Source organism: Falco peregrinus, unplaced genomic scaffold, assembly GCF_023634155.1.
Source record: "Falco peregrinus isolate bFalPer1 unplaced genomic scaffold, bFalPer1.pri scaffold_42, whole genome shotgun sequence".
NCBI lineage: Eukaryota > Metazoa > Chordata > Aves > Falconiformes > Falconidae > Falco > Falco peregrinus.
This window is the reverse complement of record NW_026599609.1, coordinates 73,457-92,394: the sequence shown is the minus strand read 5'-3', so window position 1 is coordinate 92,394 and position 18,938 is coordinate 73,457. Positions and strand designations below refer to the sequence as shown.

General features: G+C 49.2%; 1 protein-coding gene across 1 annotated transcript; it reads left to right on the top strand.

Annotated features, from left to right (window-relative positions):
- The first annotated feature begins 2,640 nt into the window (after positions 1-2,640).
- Positions 2,641-3,591, top strand: LOC129783491 (olfactory receptor 14C36-like). Its single transcript, XM_055793446.1, has one exon. It carries the CDS (start codon positions 2,767-2,769, stop codon positions 3,589-3,591), a length of 825 nt encoding a protein of 274 aa, XP_055649421.1. The 5' UTR covers positions 2,641-2,766.
- Positions 3,592-18,938: the final 15,347 nt, after the last annotated feature.

Below are 18,938 nucleotides of genomic sequence, written 5' to 3'. Positions count from 1 at the left end.
ATGGGTTAACAAAAGTTGATACTCCTGCAGAAAACTTTTTCTAGTAAGGGAATTGCCACTGCTGGAAATAAGTGTGTCCCCCCAGGAGAGGCAAGGCCTGTGAGGGATTGCCTCATCCTGCTGCCCAGCAGGTTCCCCTGCAGCCCCAGGGACACCTGGAGGGAGCCCAGAGGGGCAGAGGAGGGAGGCAGGGAGAGCTCAAAAGCAGCCCTTGGTGGGGGGCTGCTGAGAGCTCCCTGCTGGAGAAATCTGCAGAGCCCTGGAGCCGGTAAGTGTGTGGCTGCAGGGCAATGCCTCTGCAGTTCCTAGCCGGGTCTGCAGCAGCTGGGGCCCCCCAGCCTGTGGGACCGTGTGGGAGCCTTGTGCTGTGGAGGAGGCCAGTGTGCTGCAGAGCAGGGCTTCCCTGCTGCAGCGTGGGAGGGCCAGGGCGTGTGGGCTGCCTTGTGCCAGGGCCGGCTGCAGGGCTGTGAAGGTGGCTGTGCAGGCAGGGGTGCCCAGGGCTGTCCTTGCCAGCAGGGTCCCTGCAGCCCAGGGGGCTGTGTGCTGGGGCAGGGGCTCTGCCGCCTGCCAGGGGCAGCTCTCAGCCTGCTGGGGGCTCCCGACAGCTCTGGGGGCGTATGGACCGACCCCTGATAGGGAAGGATCTCTCTGCTGTTGAGAGTGTGCCGCAAGGGTGAGCGCTGCTTACAAGTATAGGTTACCCTCAGAATATGTCTGGATGAGACTTTTCGTATCAAAGGTCAGCGCAGGGATTGCTATGATAAATCCAGGGCTCTCCTCAATCTGTGTTTTCAGTTTTCTGTTGTTGGGGGCAGGAGAGGGGAGGCAGAAATGTTAATGGAGCTCTCGAGTTTGAAGATGTCCCTGGGACTGCCAGCTGTAACTCTGAGTGATGAGGAGGTCTGCCAGGAGCCTCCTGAAGTGCCCTCAGCCACTCCTCCGCCTATGAACAGCAGCAGCAGCACCTTTGCTGGAGCCATCAGGGTCGTTCTGAGCTGCCCTTTTCCCCCTGCGGGCAGGACCCTGTGCCCAGCCAGTGCCCTTCAGAGAGGCACGTTTGTGCGGGGCCAGTGCACAGAGGCAGAGATGTGGTCTGTGAGCACTGACAGGGAAAGACCTGGCACAGGGAGATACCTCCCACAAGGAAAGTCTCCTGACATCCAGGATATTGCAAGGACTGATAGGAAACTTCAGACAGAATTGTTGTTGAAGGGAGAATCAGAAAGCTCTCTCTGACCATGTGCAGTGCAGACCCCTTTCTCTGAGGCATCCCCCTGGCCTGCTCTCCCCCCAGCAAAGCCTCTGCCCTCAGGGCTGGGGGTCCCGAGGCGTGAGCCACCCCCTCTGCAGCCAGAGCTCCAGCAGAGCCGCGGTGCAGCTCTGCAGCCACGTGCCCCGGTCCCTCTGCAGAGCACAGGGGCTGAGAGCAGCTGCCCAGCAGTGTTGGTGTGTGGGAGGTGGCGAGCAGAGCTGGGCAAGGGCAACGCTGCCCTCAGTGCCTGGCTCGCTCGCCCTGGACACTCTTACCTAGACCATCAGTGCAATTTTACTTCTTTCTCTGCCGTTTTGGGTTAGTTTTATTCTCTAGCTCTTGCTGTCAGGCTCTCTGGGGATGGGTGTTTCAGCTGCAGAGTCACACTCTGACCTTGTGGGTCCTCTCCTGCAGGTGTGTCCATGGGAACAAGTGTCCCAGCTTTCCTCTCAGCTGTGGGGCTGTGGGCAATGCCCTATGTGGGGCTGGGCAAGGGGCTGGTTCTCCCTGAACCTGATGCTCTTGTTAGGGCACTTGGCTACCTCCTTGAAGTTCCCTTCCAAGCAGCGAGTTGCCCTCCAGAGTGGAAACCTGTCCCCTCGCACCCATTAGTGATCTGAAAGCCCCACATAGAAGCGTAGAGTTTCTGTGATGGAGAAAACACTGTTGGGGTGGGTGAAATGAGCTGTGTATCCTTTGCTGTGGGTGGGATGCTGAGTTCTGATGAAAGTCTACAACCTTTACTGGTCTGTGGTGGGTCAGTCCGTTCTCAGCAGTGCCTTGTGGTATTTCAGGGTAACATGGGAGTGTGGCCACCATTCATCTCAGGAAGGTGCAAGCCCACAGAAACTGGGAACCAGAAGGACAGACCACCTCCCCTCACTGTGCACTCACCCACAGGCAATCCTCTTGCCTCACAGACCTCACTGTGTTCCCCCGGAGGGCAGCAAAAATGCTCTGCTTTTCTGTCATCCGAGAATAGGCAACAGGAGAGACGGGGGGGAGCTGTGAAAAAAACTCAAGCTCTCTTACAATGCCTTCACCCTTCCCGTTCCTTAGCACTGGCGCTGCAGACGCTGACCAGCCCTTCTGCGTTGGCACTGGTTTCAGAGGACAAAGTTAAACACCAGGACTGGTCCCTGCCCCCACCCACTGCTGCAGAGTGGGGCTGGCTGGTCAAGAGCCCGTGGGCAGATGCCCTGCTCTTCATCACCCACACGGCCAGCACCAAGCAGGGCTGCAGCCACACAGCTGCAGGAAGGTCTCCGAGAAAAGAGAGGGATGTCTGTGTGTGACGGGGGGATGGTCTGTGGGAAATGGCTTTGATTTTGCTTGCAGAAGTCTCCCCTAAATTATCACTGTCTTTTTCTCCTGTGACAGGACCATATGCCCAGAGGCAGCACAGGTCCAACAGCAGCTCCATCACCCAGTTCCTCCTCCTGGCATTGGCAGACACGCGGGAGCTGCAGCTCTTGCACTTCTGGCTCTCCCTGGGCATCTACCTGGCTGCCCTCATGGCCAATGGCCTCATCATCATCACAGTAGTGTGCGACCACCACCTGCAAACCCCCATGTACTTCTTCCTCCTCAACCTCTCCCTCCTCGACCTAGGCTCCATCTCCACCACTCTCCCCAAAGCCATGGCCAACTCCCTCTGGGACACCAGGGACATCTCCTACCCAGGATGTGCTGCACAGCTCTTCCTGATTGTCTTTTTCCTTTCAGCAGAGTGTTCTCTCCTCACCGTCATGGCCTATGACCGCTCCGTGGCCATCTGCCAGCCCCTGCACTACGGGACCCTGCTGGGCAGCAGAGCTTGTGTCCACATGGCAGCAGCTGCCTGGGCCAGTGGGTTTCTCTATGCTGCGCTGCACACGGCCAATACACTGTCACTGCCGCTCTGCCAAGGCAATGCCCTGGGACAGGTCTTCTGTGAAATCCCACAGATCCTCAAGCTCTCCTGCTCACACACCTACCTCAGGGAAGTGGGGCTTCTAGTGATTAGTTCCTGTTTAGTCTGTGGATGTTTCGTTTTCATTGTGCTGTCCTACGTTCAGATCTTCAGGGCTGTGCTGAGGATCCCCTCTGAGCAGGGACGGCACAAAGCCTTTTCCACGTGCCTCCCTCACCTGGCCGTGGTCTCCCTCTTTCTCAGCACTGCCATATTTGCCTACCTGAAACCCCGCTCCATCTCCTCCCCATCCCTGGACCTGGTGGTGTCAGTTCTGTACTCGGTGGTGCCTCCAGCAGTGAACCCCCTCATCTACAGCATGAGGAACCAGGAGCTGAAGGACGCACTGAAGAAGCTGATGCAGTCAGGTGTCTCTCAGCAGCACTGAACTGCCTGAATCTCCTCACAAGGCATTTCCTGGTCATCTCTGGAACTTCCTGTGCATTTAGCATTTAATCTGTGACAATCCTGTTTGTTTTGCAATGCCTGCATGGAGTCCACTTCCTCAAGGCAGGAACCTAGCCTGTTTGACCCAGAGGCCTTTATACGTGTGCTTTGGGGGATGGTGCAGCTAGACTCCTGTGTCACATCTATGTAATAAAAGAGTTTTTTCCCAGTACTGATATCTGGGAAGTGCCTGGTAGAGGAAAATACCAGTGTAGATTTAAGCTGGGTGAGTCTGCATGGTGTGGGCACACAGCAGGTCGGGGCACACAGCAGGTGTGCAGATCTAGGGGTCATGGTGAAGGAACCAAGGCAATTAAGGAGAAGGACTGAGGGGCCTGCTCTGTGCCATATCCCCTGGACACACCACACAAGCTGCCCCAGATTCCCCAAGAGGTCCCTAACACCACTCCTTTCCCTTCTTTGTCTTACACCCCAGCCCCCATCAGGAACATCTGTTGCATGGTCACCTCTGTCCTACTCCAGGGCTCAGTGAGACCCAGATCCATTCCTATTTTAAATGTAAAGGCAGCCACTTTCAATATAAAGGCAGCCTTGTTCGCACTGACACTTGTTACACACAAGTCCCATAGCTCTTGTCACAGTTGGTGTGGTGACGCAAGTCGAGACAGACTCAAAACCACTGTATATGCGTGGGTGAGTTCAGGCAATATGGCTAAAATGGCATTTATTGTTTTAACATATTGCTTATATATCTTAGACAGTACATGTGTCAGATGCTGATAGGCTTTATGTCTTCTCCTTGCTTGCTGTTTGCTGTTGCTGTAGGCGCCCGTATGCTGCGGTTTTAAGTTCTGGTTTTTTCACATCCTGTTTACATGCCTGACATTTTTGTAGATGTCTTAAAGGTACGCGACTAAGCCTTCAAAGTCAACTAACTCATTAGCAGACCGACTGCAGACCCCAACAATTCCCCTATTTTGTTTTTGAACAGCTGTGTGCTGTTTGCGGCAGGTGTGCTGTGCGCTGCAGGGCCCTTGGCAAATACGACACAAACTAGGCAATAGCAAACAAACAATACCGCCAACTGAGTGAATTGATGCCAAAAAACCCCTGACAGTTTCTCAGGTTTTGGTAACATGTTGCTGCAATGTGGCACCTAAATCCATGCAGTACACGCCATCAAGATCCTCACAGCCATGTCCTGAGTCAACAACAAAAACTCAATAGCTGCTCTGTTTTGTAAAATCGCATGTGGTGGCAAATCATCAGCTAACAATCCGAAAACACTAGAGGTTTGATTTGCATTCTTAACTACCTAACAAATAAGGTGATTTAACTCTTTTAATGCTTTCCCTGCTGCTGCTCCGGGTAAGAGAAGAGCTGCTGCAATACGTTCCCATCAGTTCCATGACTCAACTACACCATTACATGTTTCATCCAAAGCTATACTGTGTTTAAACACATTATGCTTATCAGCATGAGCACATATCGATTTATGTGGGTGCCATGGTGCCATCATGGCCTCCCGGTACATTAGCATCTACATAAAAACAACTATCAGCATTCAATGTGCCAACAACATCAATTTCTTGTGGGTTACCGTTATACAGAGTTAACCTATTATCCCAAATACCAAGGTTTTCAGTAAGATCCTTCATTACTCAAAGTCTTTGATGAAATCGTACATTCGGCTTTTGTGCAATAATGTCTGTTAACACACGTTGCAAGTCAGTTTTGAGGAAGGGCACACCAACCAGGCATGTGTGGGAGGGTTGACTGCCTTGCACCAGAGACACACCAAACCGGGATGGGTTCAGTTGCTGTGCTAAGGAGACCACACATCAGTTGTTGGGTTGACTGGTGGCAGCCGTGCTCCCACGATCCAGCACGCTAATCTCAGGCCGCACACAGCGAGCTGGTATCCATTGCAGACCTTCATCTGTAAAGACACAAGCATAACCTCTCCCCCAAGGTAACAATCTATGCAGTCCTGACCACTGCCTAGTACAAGGTCTTTCATGCCTGCTAAGACACCTTTGTGCTTTGGCTGCTTATTACCAAGTGACACAAAGTGCCGCACAATGGGAGGCACCGCATGGTTGGCAGAGATTTTCAAAAAGTTCAAAACACAGCATGCTTTCTCTGAACGTGCCTCTGGGGTCATTTCCTTCATTCCCCCTTCTTGTGTTTCAAGCAGGCATTTGAGAGTATTGTTCATGCGTTCAACGATGGCTTGGCCCGCAGGGGAATGGGGAATACCAAATTTGTGGGAGATCCCCCACCGGGAAAGGAACTGAATGATGGACTTGGAGCTATAGGCAGGTCCATTGTCCGTTCTGATTTCAAGGGGGACACCGAGCACAGACGAAGCACGTTGCCAGTGCCAAATGACCTCACGACTGGTCTCACCTGTGTGGGCAGTAGCAATCATTGCAGCAGAATACGTGCCTATTGTAACATGGACATATTTTTGTCTGTCAAACTCGTTGTAATGACTGACATCTGTTTGCCAAAGTTTTAAAGCTTGAAGGCCTCTAGGACTGACTCCAAGACTGGGTATGGAGGTAACATTTGGACAGTCTGGACAGGCTGCAACAATGCTGCATGCAGCAGCCTGAGAGAGACGCTTTTGGCCAAGTTGATGATACCAGGATTGCCAAATACGATGATAAAATTGGTGGGCTAACACGGCCTGCTGGTGGGCATCAGGAACAGGCAGTGACAGAGCCACAGAAACTAGAGCATCAGCTCTAGCATTGCCTTCAATTAGAGAACGGGTAGGGAAGAACAGCTGTAAAATGCATAACATAAAATGGAGAGCGGCGTTTCCAAATTCCTTCCCAACCTAAAGTCTAAGCTGCTAAAAGTTTGGGATGGTTGACATGGCCAAGGACAGTGATATCCAACTTGGGAAGGAGGGCTGCCACATAGGCTGAATCAGTAACAAGATTAAGAGTGCCTGGGAAGAACTGAAATGCCAAGGCCGCAGCTTGTAACTCTTCAACTTCCAGGGTTCCTTCCAAATATACAATTTGGGAATGCCATTGCCCGTCCTGCTTCCAAGCAGCAGTGGCTTTTCATGGTTTTCCAGACCTGTCCGTAAACACTGTGTCACCTTTGACTGGGCATCTCTGATTTAGCTGCCGTGGCTGCAAAGTTACATCTACAGTCATTTTCAAAAGTGGATGAGGTGGATGATGGTGCTGAACTTGCCCTTGAAAACTGGCAAGAGCCACTTGAAGGGCAGTAGCGTTTGACAGCGCCCATTCAAAATTGAATTGTTGTACAGGGATAATCACAGCTGTTGGATCCACTGCAGTCAACTCTAAACATCTTTTTCAGATTCTTATGATCAAGTTGACAAAATTGGACCATCCAACAGAATTTTTCTTAGACTGCAAAGGCAAATCCAACCATACTGCAACAACCGACTTGGCTTTGTCTGCTTTGTCTTCTGGATCTAAAGGAATGGTGAACATACAGCCTTACAGATCAATAACTACAATGTCCCACTCCATTGGTATCACGGTGGCAGACGGCAATCCCGGCTGCAAGGCCCCCACAGGGGCCACCACTGCATTGACTTTACGCAGGTCATGCAGCAATCGCCATTTCCCCGAAATCATTTTCATCACAAATACAGGGCTGTTCCACGGGCTATGTGACTCTTCAGTGTGGCCCGTGTTTAATTTTTCCTTAAGTAATTCATGCCGGGCACACAGCTTTTCCTGGGGCAGGGGCCACTGACCTACCCATACTGGTCTGTCGGTCAGCCAAGTAGACCAAGGGGAGGCTGTTTCACTGCCTGCAGTACAGTGGCCCCAGTTAAAAATCCGTGGTGATCCAAACTCCCCACTGTCCTAGACAATCTCGGCCCCACAGAGTGAGTGCTGTGGTGGTAACGTATGGCCGGACGGAGGCAGTCTGTCCTTCTTGTGTTTTGATCTGTATAGGTTTTACAGACAAGTAGCTTGTAGTCACGCCCCCCCGACCTACATCTCCCGCTGCGTTATTTACCAGAGGCCAATGAGGTGGCCAGTCCTTTCTCGATATGACAGTTGCGTCTGCTCCGGTATCCAGAAGACCGCTCAACTTCACTTGTGCCGGAGTGCCTCCCGACAACGCCAGAGTGCAGGTCATGTTGGGTCCTTGTGGAGATGGTTCTTGTGTCCAAGACACTTGAGGTATTCCAATGGAGGTGAATCCTTCATTGACCCGTCATCTAGGCTCTGTTTGGGGAACAAAACTCCTAAAAAGGCACAAGCTGAGCAAGGCGTGTATTTTTTGGAATCATAACAGGAGGCACAGGTGTAGAAACTAAGGCACATATTTGATCCGTAAAGTCTATATCACAAACACCAACATGGACTTGGTTATTTTGGACTTGATCTAACACTAGGGTGGACCACTGAGCCTGATGTTGAGGGCTGGCATACTGCCCAGTACCCATCAACACGTCAGGCCCATTACCAACCCGGGGATCATCCTGTGCAAGGTTCATATTCTGCAGCCCTTGCTGTTCCACCGCTGCCCGCCATGTGCCGTGGGAGACTGACAGTGGCACAGGTTGGAAAATGATCTGCGCCACCTGAGAAATATCGAAAGGAGTCCAAGTGTCCATGGTAAGCAAATGTAACAATTGCTTTGTAACCGACGAATTCACCCCGTACTGAGAAACAGGTTTTTGCAAGTCCTGCACTATTTTCCAAGCAGGTGCTGTATGAACCTTGGGATTACCAGCAGCCACGTCTCCTGTTATAACAGGACATGCATGCAGTGCAACAGTGGAAGGAGTAGTAACATCAAGGAGCGGTCTACCTGTATGTCCTACTAAATTCCAGTTTCCCTCTTTCAGTACCCCATCTTTTACAGCCTGCCAAAATTGCCGAGGGCCGCGTGGCATTACCATTACACTGGATACTGGATTTCTACCACCACCACATTCATCACTGCCTCTGACTGATAACTTTGTCGTAGCTGGACATGATTCCCGATTTTTGGCATTTCCACCCTGCGTAGGCAGGGGAGGAGCAGAGGGGGCAGGCGGGAGGGGAGAAGCAGCTGTGGGAGGAGGGAGTGTGGGCTGCCATAAATGTCGGTGGGACCCAGGGGGACAGGGATCAGTCCGCCGAGGTTTCTGCTTGCCGTCCTCATCCTCGGAATCACTACCGAACATAGGTCGATGCCATTGGGCAGATCTGGGGGCTTTGGGACATTGAGGAGTGGTGACTGGTAAGGGGCACGGATTCTCCCCCTCCCCCACGACCTCACCCTCTTGTCTGTTGACTGAAGGGTGATCCAGGGGAGGTCTGGCTGATACACCCCCACTGACGTCTTGCTGACTTTTCAAGCCCCCGTCCCAGCATCACTAAGCAGTGCCCATGTAGCCAAAAGCCACGACACCTCTTTGTCCCCTTTCGCCGCAGCTTCTAACAGTGTCGATCCCAAATTCTCCCAGGTCGACACACTAAAAGCAGTCATGGTGGATGCTTCTACTCCTTGTCTCTTGGCCCACAATAACATACATCTTAACCAGAGCCCATCTAAAGTAGTTCCACGCTGCTGTAACACTAACTTCAACACTGACAGCACCATGGTATCTTCCTTAAATTAGTCCCCATGCTGTCCCTGTTGGCTCACATTTCTGGTGTCACATTCTCCTGGGATCTTGCAGCTGCTCCACTGCGCTATTCTGCTTCACCAGGCTCCATCTTCCCAGCAACCCACTGGTCACAATCTCAGGATCTACTCCTGACACCCCTTACCGGGGTCATGTCGGCACCGTCTCAGGGTCTCCTTATGATACCCCTTATTGGGTCACATCAGCACGTTGGGGTCACCAGTTGTGGTGATGCAAGTCAAAACAGACTCAAAAATGTGGAGTGGCTGGAAGAAAACGGGCATATTATGAGCAACCCAGACCAAGTAACTTGATTGTAATAACAGGCCGCAGCTCTAACAAGCTGCAGGTGTTGTGAAGGACATGTGCAAGGCCAAGGGAGACAAAGAAACTGTGTATTCACAGAGAGGTAAGAGAGTTGGACAGATAAAAACAGGATGCCTGCACAAGGGGGGAGCAGCGTGTTGGCACCGCACTGGGACCAACAACTTGGGAGGTGGGAGCGTGTGAACGAGCAGTTTTAACCGATCACCTTTTACATAACAAAGCGTGCGTAGTGTGTGCATTTTTAGCTGTAGAGTATAAATTGGTGTGAGTCTATTAATAACGTGGCACTAACTTGATCACATTGGTCATATAAGTTGTGTCTGAGCCTACTGCATCAACAAGTGGCGCCCGAACAGGGACCCTCTTGTCCATGCTTCCAGGAGTGCAGAGGCGGCTCAGAGGGGGCAGAAGAAGCTGGCCGTAGCAGGCGCTGCCTCGGTGCCTGGGAAGATGCGTGCGCAGCCGTTGGAATCTCGCCCCGATCAGGGGAGCGGTCGGGGAGGAGATGGGGGCCATGCTGAGCAAAGAAGAAGCGGCAGTGGTGAAGCTCCTCCAACATATCCTCTCTCAGAGAGGGTTATCTTGTGATGAGGGAAGCCTGAGGAAGTTGCTGTCACGGGCTCGGCAGCGAGGGCTGATCCCCTCAGTGAGCGCGGCTTTTGCGTTAACAGCTTGGTATAAGACCAGCGCGGCACTGTGGGAGGACATTAGGTCAGGCTCTGAAGAAAGTGCAATATTCTCCACAATGTGGAGGTTGATTTTAGAGACTTTAAAAGAAATGAAAGTGGTCAGCAGACGATTGTATGATGCTGCCACGGAGGGGGACTCCGAGACAGGAATCCATTTAGCACCTTGGTGGCAAATTCTGACTACTCTTCACCAAGTGTGGACTAATTCTACTAACGGTGCCAAACCAGAGGAAGCAGTAAATTCCACCAACAGCACGAGTGCTAAACCAGAGGAGGCTGTAAATTCCACCAACAGCGAGACTCTTCTCAACACACCACCAACGATGGCGATTCCGTCCACACCTCCTCTGCCCCGAAAGCTCCTGTCACTGATTGCTAGCTTGCTAAAGAAAGTAATACTACAAGTATATTATTTTTTCTGGCTTATTAACAGATGTCAGTTCTGCCCGTCATATGTTGCTACAGAACCGAGTTGCTATTGATTTTTATTATTAGCATGGGGACAAGAGTGTGAAGACTTTGATAGGATATGTTATGTGAATCTGAGCGACCACTCTGAATCAATCCACAAAAGCAAACAAAACTAAAAAGCCTTAAACAAATATCTGCAGCAGAGCCAGTGGTGGGATGCCTTTGGTGTCTTCTCACGGCTGGGAAACTTTAGGCCATGGATCAAAAGTATTACAGGATTTATTATAATTATCTTTAATCACCTTATTGATGTTTGCCTTAAAACTCCCGTGCCTTTTTTCCTGTATTCAGTGTTTAGTTGATTGTAACATAAATCAGGTCATGGTCACCCAGCTACACACACCCTTTGCCTCTTTGGAATTAACAAGCAAAAAAGAGGAGGATAGAGAATGTCTGGAGAGAGATATAGGAGAGGAAAATGAGAATGTTTGACCTAACAAGAGATGAGAGAACAGCTGGGTATTGTGAAGGAGAGTAGGAAAGATAAACACGGTTATCTAGTGATAAATAGGTGTCTGCATGCGTGTAGTGATATACAGCTATGTAACTGCTGAATGATTTCTGCCCTGAGCCTGGTGGTGCATGCAGCTGCGGTTTGTGTCCAGGCTCAGAGATGTAAATAAGGGCTTCTCTGTTATGGGAAAGTCTCTCTGGTTACATAAAAAAAAAGAGGGAATGAAGGGAATGACCCCAGAGGCACGTTCAGAGAAAGCATGCTGATGTTTTGAACTTTTTGAAAATCTCTGCCGACCATGCGGTGTCTCCCATTTTGACTTTGTGTCACTTGGTAATAAGCAGCCAAAGCACAAAGGCGTCTTAGTAGGCACAAAAGACCCTTGTACCGCGCAGTGGTCAGGACCGCATGGATGTTAACTTGGGGGAGAGGTTATGCTTGTGTCTCTACAGATGAAGGTCCGCCATGGATACCTGCTCGCTGTGTGCGGCCTGAGATTAGCGTGCCGGATCGTGGGAGCACTGCTGCCGCCAGTCAACCCAACAACTGATGTGTGGGTCTCCTTACAGAACCAGTCCTTGTTTGGTGTGCCCTTCCTTGAAACTGACTTTGCAGACATTGTTGCAAAAAGTGAATGTATGTAGGGAATGAAGAATCTTACTGAAAGCCTTGATATTTGGGATAATTGATTACCTCTGTATAAAGTTAATCCAAAAGAAGTTGATATTGTTTGCACTTGGAATGTCGATAGTTGTCTTTATGTAGATGCTAGTGCAGTAGGAGGCTATGACGGGACCATGACACCCACATAAATCAACACGTGAACATGTTGATAAGCATAATGCACTCAAACACAATATAACTTTGGATGAATCATGTAATGATGCAGTTGATTATTGGAATTGATGGGAATGTATTGCAGCGGTTCTTCTCTTACCCGAAGTAACAGCAGGGAAAGCATTAAAGAGTTAAATCACCTTGTTTGGTAGGCAGTTAAGAATCTGAGTCAAATTTGCCGCTATGACATACAAAACAGAGCAACTACTGGCTTTTTCTTGTTGGCTCAAGGGCATGGCTCTAAGGATTTTGATGGTATGTGCTGAATGGATTTTAGGTGCCCCACTGCAGCAACATGCTATCAAAGTCTGAGAAAACGTCAGCCTTTTTGGCATCCATTCACACAGTTGGCAGTATTGTTTGTTTGCTGTTGCCTTGGTTGCCGTCCTGTTTGCAAGGGCCCTGCAGAGCATGACAAACCTGGTACTAGCTGTTCAAAAACAGAAAGGGGGAATTGTAGAATTGTACAGAACAGAGACAGTGGGTTGCTTTAACGTAGATAAAGTGCAGCTTTGGCCTTGCTTTGACGATGTGCAGCTTTGATCCTGCAGCAAAGAGTTAAATAACTTTGAGGGAGTATGATAAGAAACTAGGATGAGACAGAACAAAGGAGGAATGTGATGTCACCTGTAGAAGATAAGGAAACAGCATGAACAGTAGACAATAGCCTATAGTGGACAGCGCTAAGGGAAGTGTTGTATGAATTTGACTGATCACTCGAACTCTATTCATAAGCAGCTTGCTGAATTAAAAAAAAAGTACAAGCCATAAAGATTGAGAACGGGTTAACGGACTGGCTACAGAGTTTAGGAATTACTGGAGGGTTAAAAGATTTGTTTCTGCACGGGATAACGGTATTAATTGCCATTGTAATCTTTTTAATGATATTGGGTTGTGTGTGGAATTGCTTTATGAGAATGATGGACTGAATGATAAAAGGGGTCTGGATCACTCAAAAACAAAAAGGGGATTTGTGGAGTGGCTGGAAGACAACAGACATATAATGAGCAATCCAGACCAAGTAACTGTTGTAATAGCAGGCCGAGCAGGCCGAAGCCGTAACAAGCTGCAGGTGTTGTGAAGGACATATGCAAGGCCAAGAGAGATAAAGAACTGTATTCACAGAGAGATAAGAGAGTTGGACAGAAAGATGAGAGAAAGCAGGATGCCCGCACAAGGGGGGAGCAGTGTGTGGGCGCCACTCTGGGACCAATCAAATGGAGTGTGATGCCACATGGACAACAGCTAAGTGACATGAAAGACGCCAGAAAAGACTGATGTAACCAAGCGATTAAACAAGGTGTTGTTTACATTGAATTATTTGTCCCTGACAGAAGGAAGAGAAGGGCCCCCGTTGTTATACATCATCAGGCTATTCAGGGAAGTCAAACACAGGCCATGCCTGGGTTACAGGTTCATTCTAAGAACATGACTACAGGCAACTGGGAAGGACCCAGTCCAGTGTTGTTCATCGGTAGAGGGTGTTTTTGTGTTTCCACAGATAAAGGACCTCTATGGGTCCCTAGCAGATTTGTCCGCCCTGCATGTCAACTCCAGAAGAATGGAGAAAATATAGGTGACAGCTTTATCTCCAGCCAGTCTTTAACAAACTCTGTGCAGAGCTTGGGCCAGTCCCATCCACCATAGAAGACGTGCTGTTGACAGCAGCGAGAAGACAATCATTTGGGTCACGAGCTTGTAATGCTGCGTTGAAAAAAACTTGTAATACGAAGAATGCTGTTTGTGAAAACTATAGGGAACGAGCAGCAATAATATTAAGTTGTGGTAACTGTAGACAGAATTTTGTTATAGGTTGTAGCCGCTTGCGAAATGATTATGCTTTGTACTTAGATTGTCAAAAGAGCTTTGCTAATATTACTTTTGAAAATACTTGTAGGGAATTTTTGAACCCTAAGCCAAGTCAACATTTTCCAGAAATATGGATGCCAGAAAGTATTGACAGCAGAATAGAAGCTATCTCTTGGTGGGCCTTGACAAAAAACTTAACTGTTGTTTTAGCTACAAAGAAAACACAAGCTCTTGGCTTGTGGTGCTTGTTTTGTCAGTTGGGAACAAGATTGTGAGATAATGGAATTGTTTGACCTGATTGTAGGGCTGATAGGAGTCATCAGCATGCCCTCACAAGGAACAGCATGGGTTCCTGTCCAACCACAAATGCACATGTGGGTTACCTGGGCCAACAAGACAGGGCAAGATTCATTTTGCTTACCGTTAGCTACCCCATCTGACCCATTTCATACCTGTTTGATTGGGGTCCCTTTAAACCATATGAAGGAGTTTGGGCACTGGACAACAGGTAAAATATACTCCGACTACCTCGACCAAGCAGCAAATGACTTTTGCACCATCAACAGTGGGTCTGTGCAAGCCGATTGGTGCCAATCACTTGGTATTCCAAGAAACCCCTCGGGGGCTCAAGCGTTCCAAATTGCTCAGGGCCGGAATGTTACCGGCATGGAACCTCAGGAGCTTGACATCTTAGGATCTATGCTGGGAAACTACTGTTTATTTTGGGGGTTTTACAAGAAAGACATTGACTCAGGTAATTTTAGGATCCACAAAACAAGAAATGATAATCCTTGAATTGCCCCTGGGTCCCCCTGGCATTATAACATCACCGGTTACTGTAACGATTGGACTTGGCCTGTTTCATGGTCTGGTGAGACAAACGAAAAAGCAAAGATGTTGCCTCGGGGAGTATTCCTCGTTTGTGGAGATGGTGCCTGGCCCGCCGTACCTGCAAGGGCACCGGGAGGACCATGCTGCTTTGGCAAACTAACATTATTTGCCCCTGGTATCCATCAAATGCTTAACATAAGTAACAAGTTTAAACGCATCAGACGTAGTGTATACCAATTGGGACCTGAATGTGCAGATGATGTTGAGTTGTGGGAACGTCCATCTGTCATTTTAGCATCACTCTTTACACCACAAGTTGCTTCTGCCAAGGCTCTCACTCAGTTGAGACAGTTGGCTTGTTGGACAGAGAACAAGTTAACATTACCTCCAGAGTATTAGATGACTCACCACTGATGTCGACAGTATACGACATGCTTTAATACAAAATCGAGCTGCCATTGATTTTCTGTTATTAGCACAAGGACACGGCTGTGAGGGTTTTGAGGGAATGTGCTGTATGAATCTTGCTGATCATTCTGAGTCCATTCACAGAAAGCTTTCCCAACTACAAGATAATATGAAGAAACTCAGTTTTACTGAAAATCCTTATGACGATTGGCTTACAGGATGGGGAATCACTGGCTGGTCGAAAACCTTATTGATGGAAGGGATTAAATTTTTGTTATTATCTTTGCTGTGCTTGTTATCTTTTGTTGTATTTTGTCCTGTTTGAAGAAAGATTTAGAATCAATCGTTGATAGAGCCTGGGTTATCCAGAAAGAAAAAGGGGGATGTGTAGGGGAATTCTTGGCAGAACAAGGGCATACTGTCCCCTTGCAGGAGTTGGACAACCCTGGCCTGCAGATTACAAAGTTCCTTTGAAGATCTTGTACTGTCCTTGAATAGGCAGAATAAAGAATAATGAGCATTGTACAAGAACAAGGCCGGATGCCAAGCAAGATATGAAAACCGCTAAGTTAGCACATCCTTATTAGGCGCTTGCAGCATGACAACCAATCAACAAGTAACATGAATACGTAACCGACAACCAATGACTGTCAGGCAGCTGCCGCGTGAACAGTGTATTAGAAGTATAAATATGACAAAGTTGCTAAATAAAGTAGGACGATATGTAGCCACATTGGTGTGATTGTCGTTACTTGGCTGACTTTCTGATTGGGACCCTCTTCAGCCCACACTGCCCCAGTATGTCCCAGTGGCCTCCAGGTGGGGTGTGAGCCCTTCCCCACTGCTCTCTCAGCCTGACCATCCAGCTGGTGTTTTACTCATCTCTTTCTGTTTGCACCCAGAGTGTCATGGCCTCGCTTGGGCAGAAGAACGCTGATGAAGACCATGACAAGAGTTTTGCTGAAGCTGAGGGAAATGACATCCACTGTGGAGCTCCTCATGCACAACTGCAGGCTGTCAGGTTGGCGAGGCAGGATTTACCCTTGGAAAATCCACCTGGACAGTTACCCGCTCAGGTGCCAGAAATGTCACCCAAGAGGACTCTAACTGGTGGCACACCCCTCACCACTGGGGGTCCGTGCAGCCTGTGGTTCCCCGAGCTGCACTTACGGACTCCTTCCAAGACAGTTGCAACACTTACTTGTCCTTTCTCACAAGTGACCTCTGCCAATTCAAGGAGCTTTCAAAAGCGATACTTCAAGGAAATACTGATTTTATACCAGAACTTCACCATTGTTATTAGTTATACCACGCCCCTATTTTCTCTCATCTTTAACATATTTGTACCTGAGCAGGAGACAGTGACGACTTCTGAAGTCATCTTTTCAGCAGACTGTCTCAGCAAAGGCTCTTTCAGTTATTCACCTGTTTTCTCCTCCCTTTATTCTTTGGTCTTTTAGGTACGTCTCACCTGTGCTGCTGTTTTTACTTCAGGAAGGAAAAGCTTGCATGTCTCCCCACAGCCAAACTGTCTCCTTACCCAACTCTTCCCTTGTCTTTAGATCTATCTTTCCGTATCTGCCAACCTAAAAGATTTCTCATAAGAGTGTCCCTTGCAGAAAGGCACCTCATCAGAGACAGCTTGGACTTGACATGTGCTTGTGGAGTGTGTTTTCCTATTGATGACACTTGATCATTCTTCACGGTGCTTGCAGATAGAAAACAATTTTCTTCACCAGTGTGCAGCCAGTCCTCTAAGGCAAACAGGTGGGGATGGTGCAAAGGAGCTGCAGCACCCACCTGCAGAATTGAGGGGAGAAGTCTGACGTAAGGAGAAGGGATGTGAGTCCCAGGGGACAATGAGAAAAAGGGTGGTCTTGGGGACATTCAGAGCAAGGTTGTCCATCTGGTGTTAGACCTCAAGCGACTGCATTTCCTACCAGTCCAGACCTGATGAGGAGACCCTCTGCATCATTATCACTTGGAGATTGCTGCTAGAACCTCCCCTCTAGCCTAAAAAGTAGCAAAATACAACCTATGAAATGAAAAATAATTATTTTGAAGTGCACTTTGAAATCCTCTCTCTTATCTACATGAATGGAACAGATTCAATTAGCTGCACAGGTCTTCAAGACTTGAAGGAAATGAGAAAAGGCAAATACCTCATTAGGGCCTTGGGGGCTCCTGCCATGAACCTGAGCTACTGAGAGCAGACTGAACCAACCACTGAAGGAATGTAAGTCAGAAGCAACACTGAAAATACCTTCAAACATTGATGGGTCCCGCTGAGGGCCATTGCTGACAAAGCGTCCCCATGGACTCGTTAGAGTAGCTAATTAGAGGCCAGACCTGCAGGCAGGCAAAGGTACTGTGTCAGTGGCTGTAATGCTGCAAAACACATTTGGATTTTTTTATGAAGCAGAAAGACCAAGCCCTGACCCCCAGGCTCTTGGAGGGCAGAACATAAGACCCTCCAAATCAAGTTCTATGTCACAGGCCTTGGTGGGAGAGGCAGCTGCCATTGCCAGGGGGACAGAGGCCTCAGCCCCCTGTGGGGGCCATTCAGCCTCGCTGCAGCCCTGGGCCATCTCCACTGCAAGTTGCCCTACACTGTCCATGTGGCACCTCTTCCCACTCTGGGGGTTGGCATCTTCCTTGCTTTCCCACCCAGCCCTCACACCTGCATTTCTCTGCCTTTTCTGGAGTTTCTCCCCTCATCCCTGCTTGTTCCTTGAAACTCAAAGCCGTGGGACGATCCAGGCTCCCTCTGGGTGAACTCTGGCATCAGAGGGCAAACCCTCAGAGGGACATTTCTTTTTCCCTCACATCCAATCTTACCCTTCCAAGCAGCACTTTGCGGAGGTTTTCTCTTCCTGTCACTATCAGGAATCACTCCCTTATCTCTGACACCACCCCTTCAAGCAGGTGCATGCTGTTACTGTGGTGCCACTAGAGGCTCCACTTTGCCAGTATCAAGAAGCCCAGGACCTTCAGTCTCTCTCCACAGGCACCAAACTCAATCCAGGCAGGTATCCTCCACAGCCTCTCCACTTTCCCCCCATTCCTCCAGAATGAGAAACCTCAAAGCCCAGGCACAGATAACCTGGATGTGGCCACAACAGTGCTGTGTCAAGGGGGATGATGCTGAGTCACTGGGGATGATGAATCCCTTTGTCTGGGTGGCCACCTATGGTGAGAACCTCCAAAGAATCACCAAAGGAGGACAGCCAATGGCCAGGGAGGAAAGGGAAAGGAGAGGTGAGCTGCTTGCATGGGAGGATACAGGGGGTTGGTCAACGAGAAGCAATTGTGCGTGGGAAAGGAGGGAAAAGTTAGGAAAGGGTGAAGAATAGGAATCCATAGGAACCAGCCAAGCAGGCCCTGCATCTGAGCAGCAAAGCTTGGAGTGGGAAAAGAACATCGCAGGTCATCTGACCAACTTTCTGATTGGCTTCAACAGCCGCTGGAAACCTGAGTGATTTCCCTGCCATCACGAAGGCAAGATCCATGGTGGATGGAGATCCAGAATCATTCATGCTGGAAGGGACCTCAGGAGGTGTCCAGGCCTACATGCTGCTTAGAGAACGATCAGTTTATGGGGTTGAAGCAAGTAGCTCACGCTTTCCTTCAAGTGGGGCTTGAAAAGCTCCAAGGATGGACATGGCACAAGCTCTGTGGGACATCTGCTCCACTGCTTGACTGTCTTCATGGGAAGGACATTGTCTTCCCTTGTTTCAGCTGATGCCCATTGGCTCTCATCCTCCCATCACGCACAACAGGCAAGAACCTGGCTGCCTTTTCTTGCTGATATGGCCCAAGAAGATATGGGAAGGCTGTTATTAGGTGTCCCCAAAGCCTCCTCTTCTCCTGGCTTTGCACCT

Excerpts from the sequence above, each read along its gene's own strand:
- LOC129783491 (XM_055793446.1), top strand. The coding sequence starts at position 2,767 with ATGGCCAATGGCCTCATCATCATCACAGTAGTGTGCGACCACCACCTG.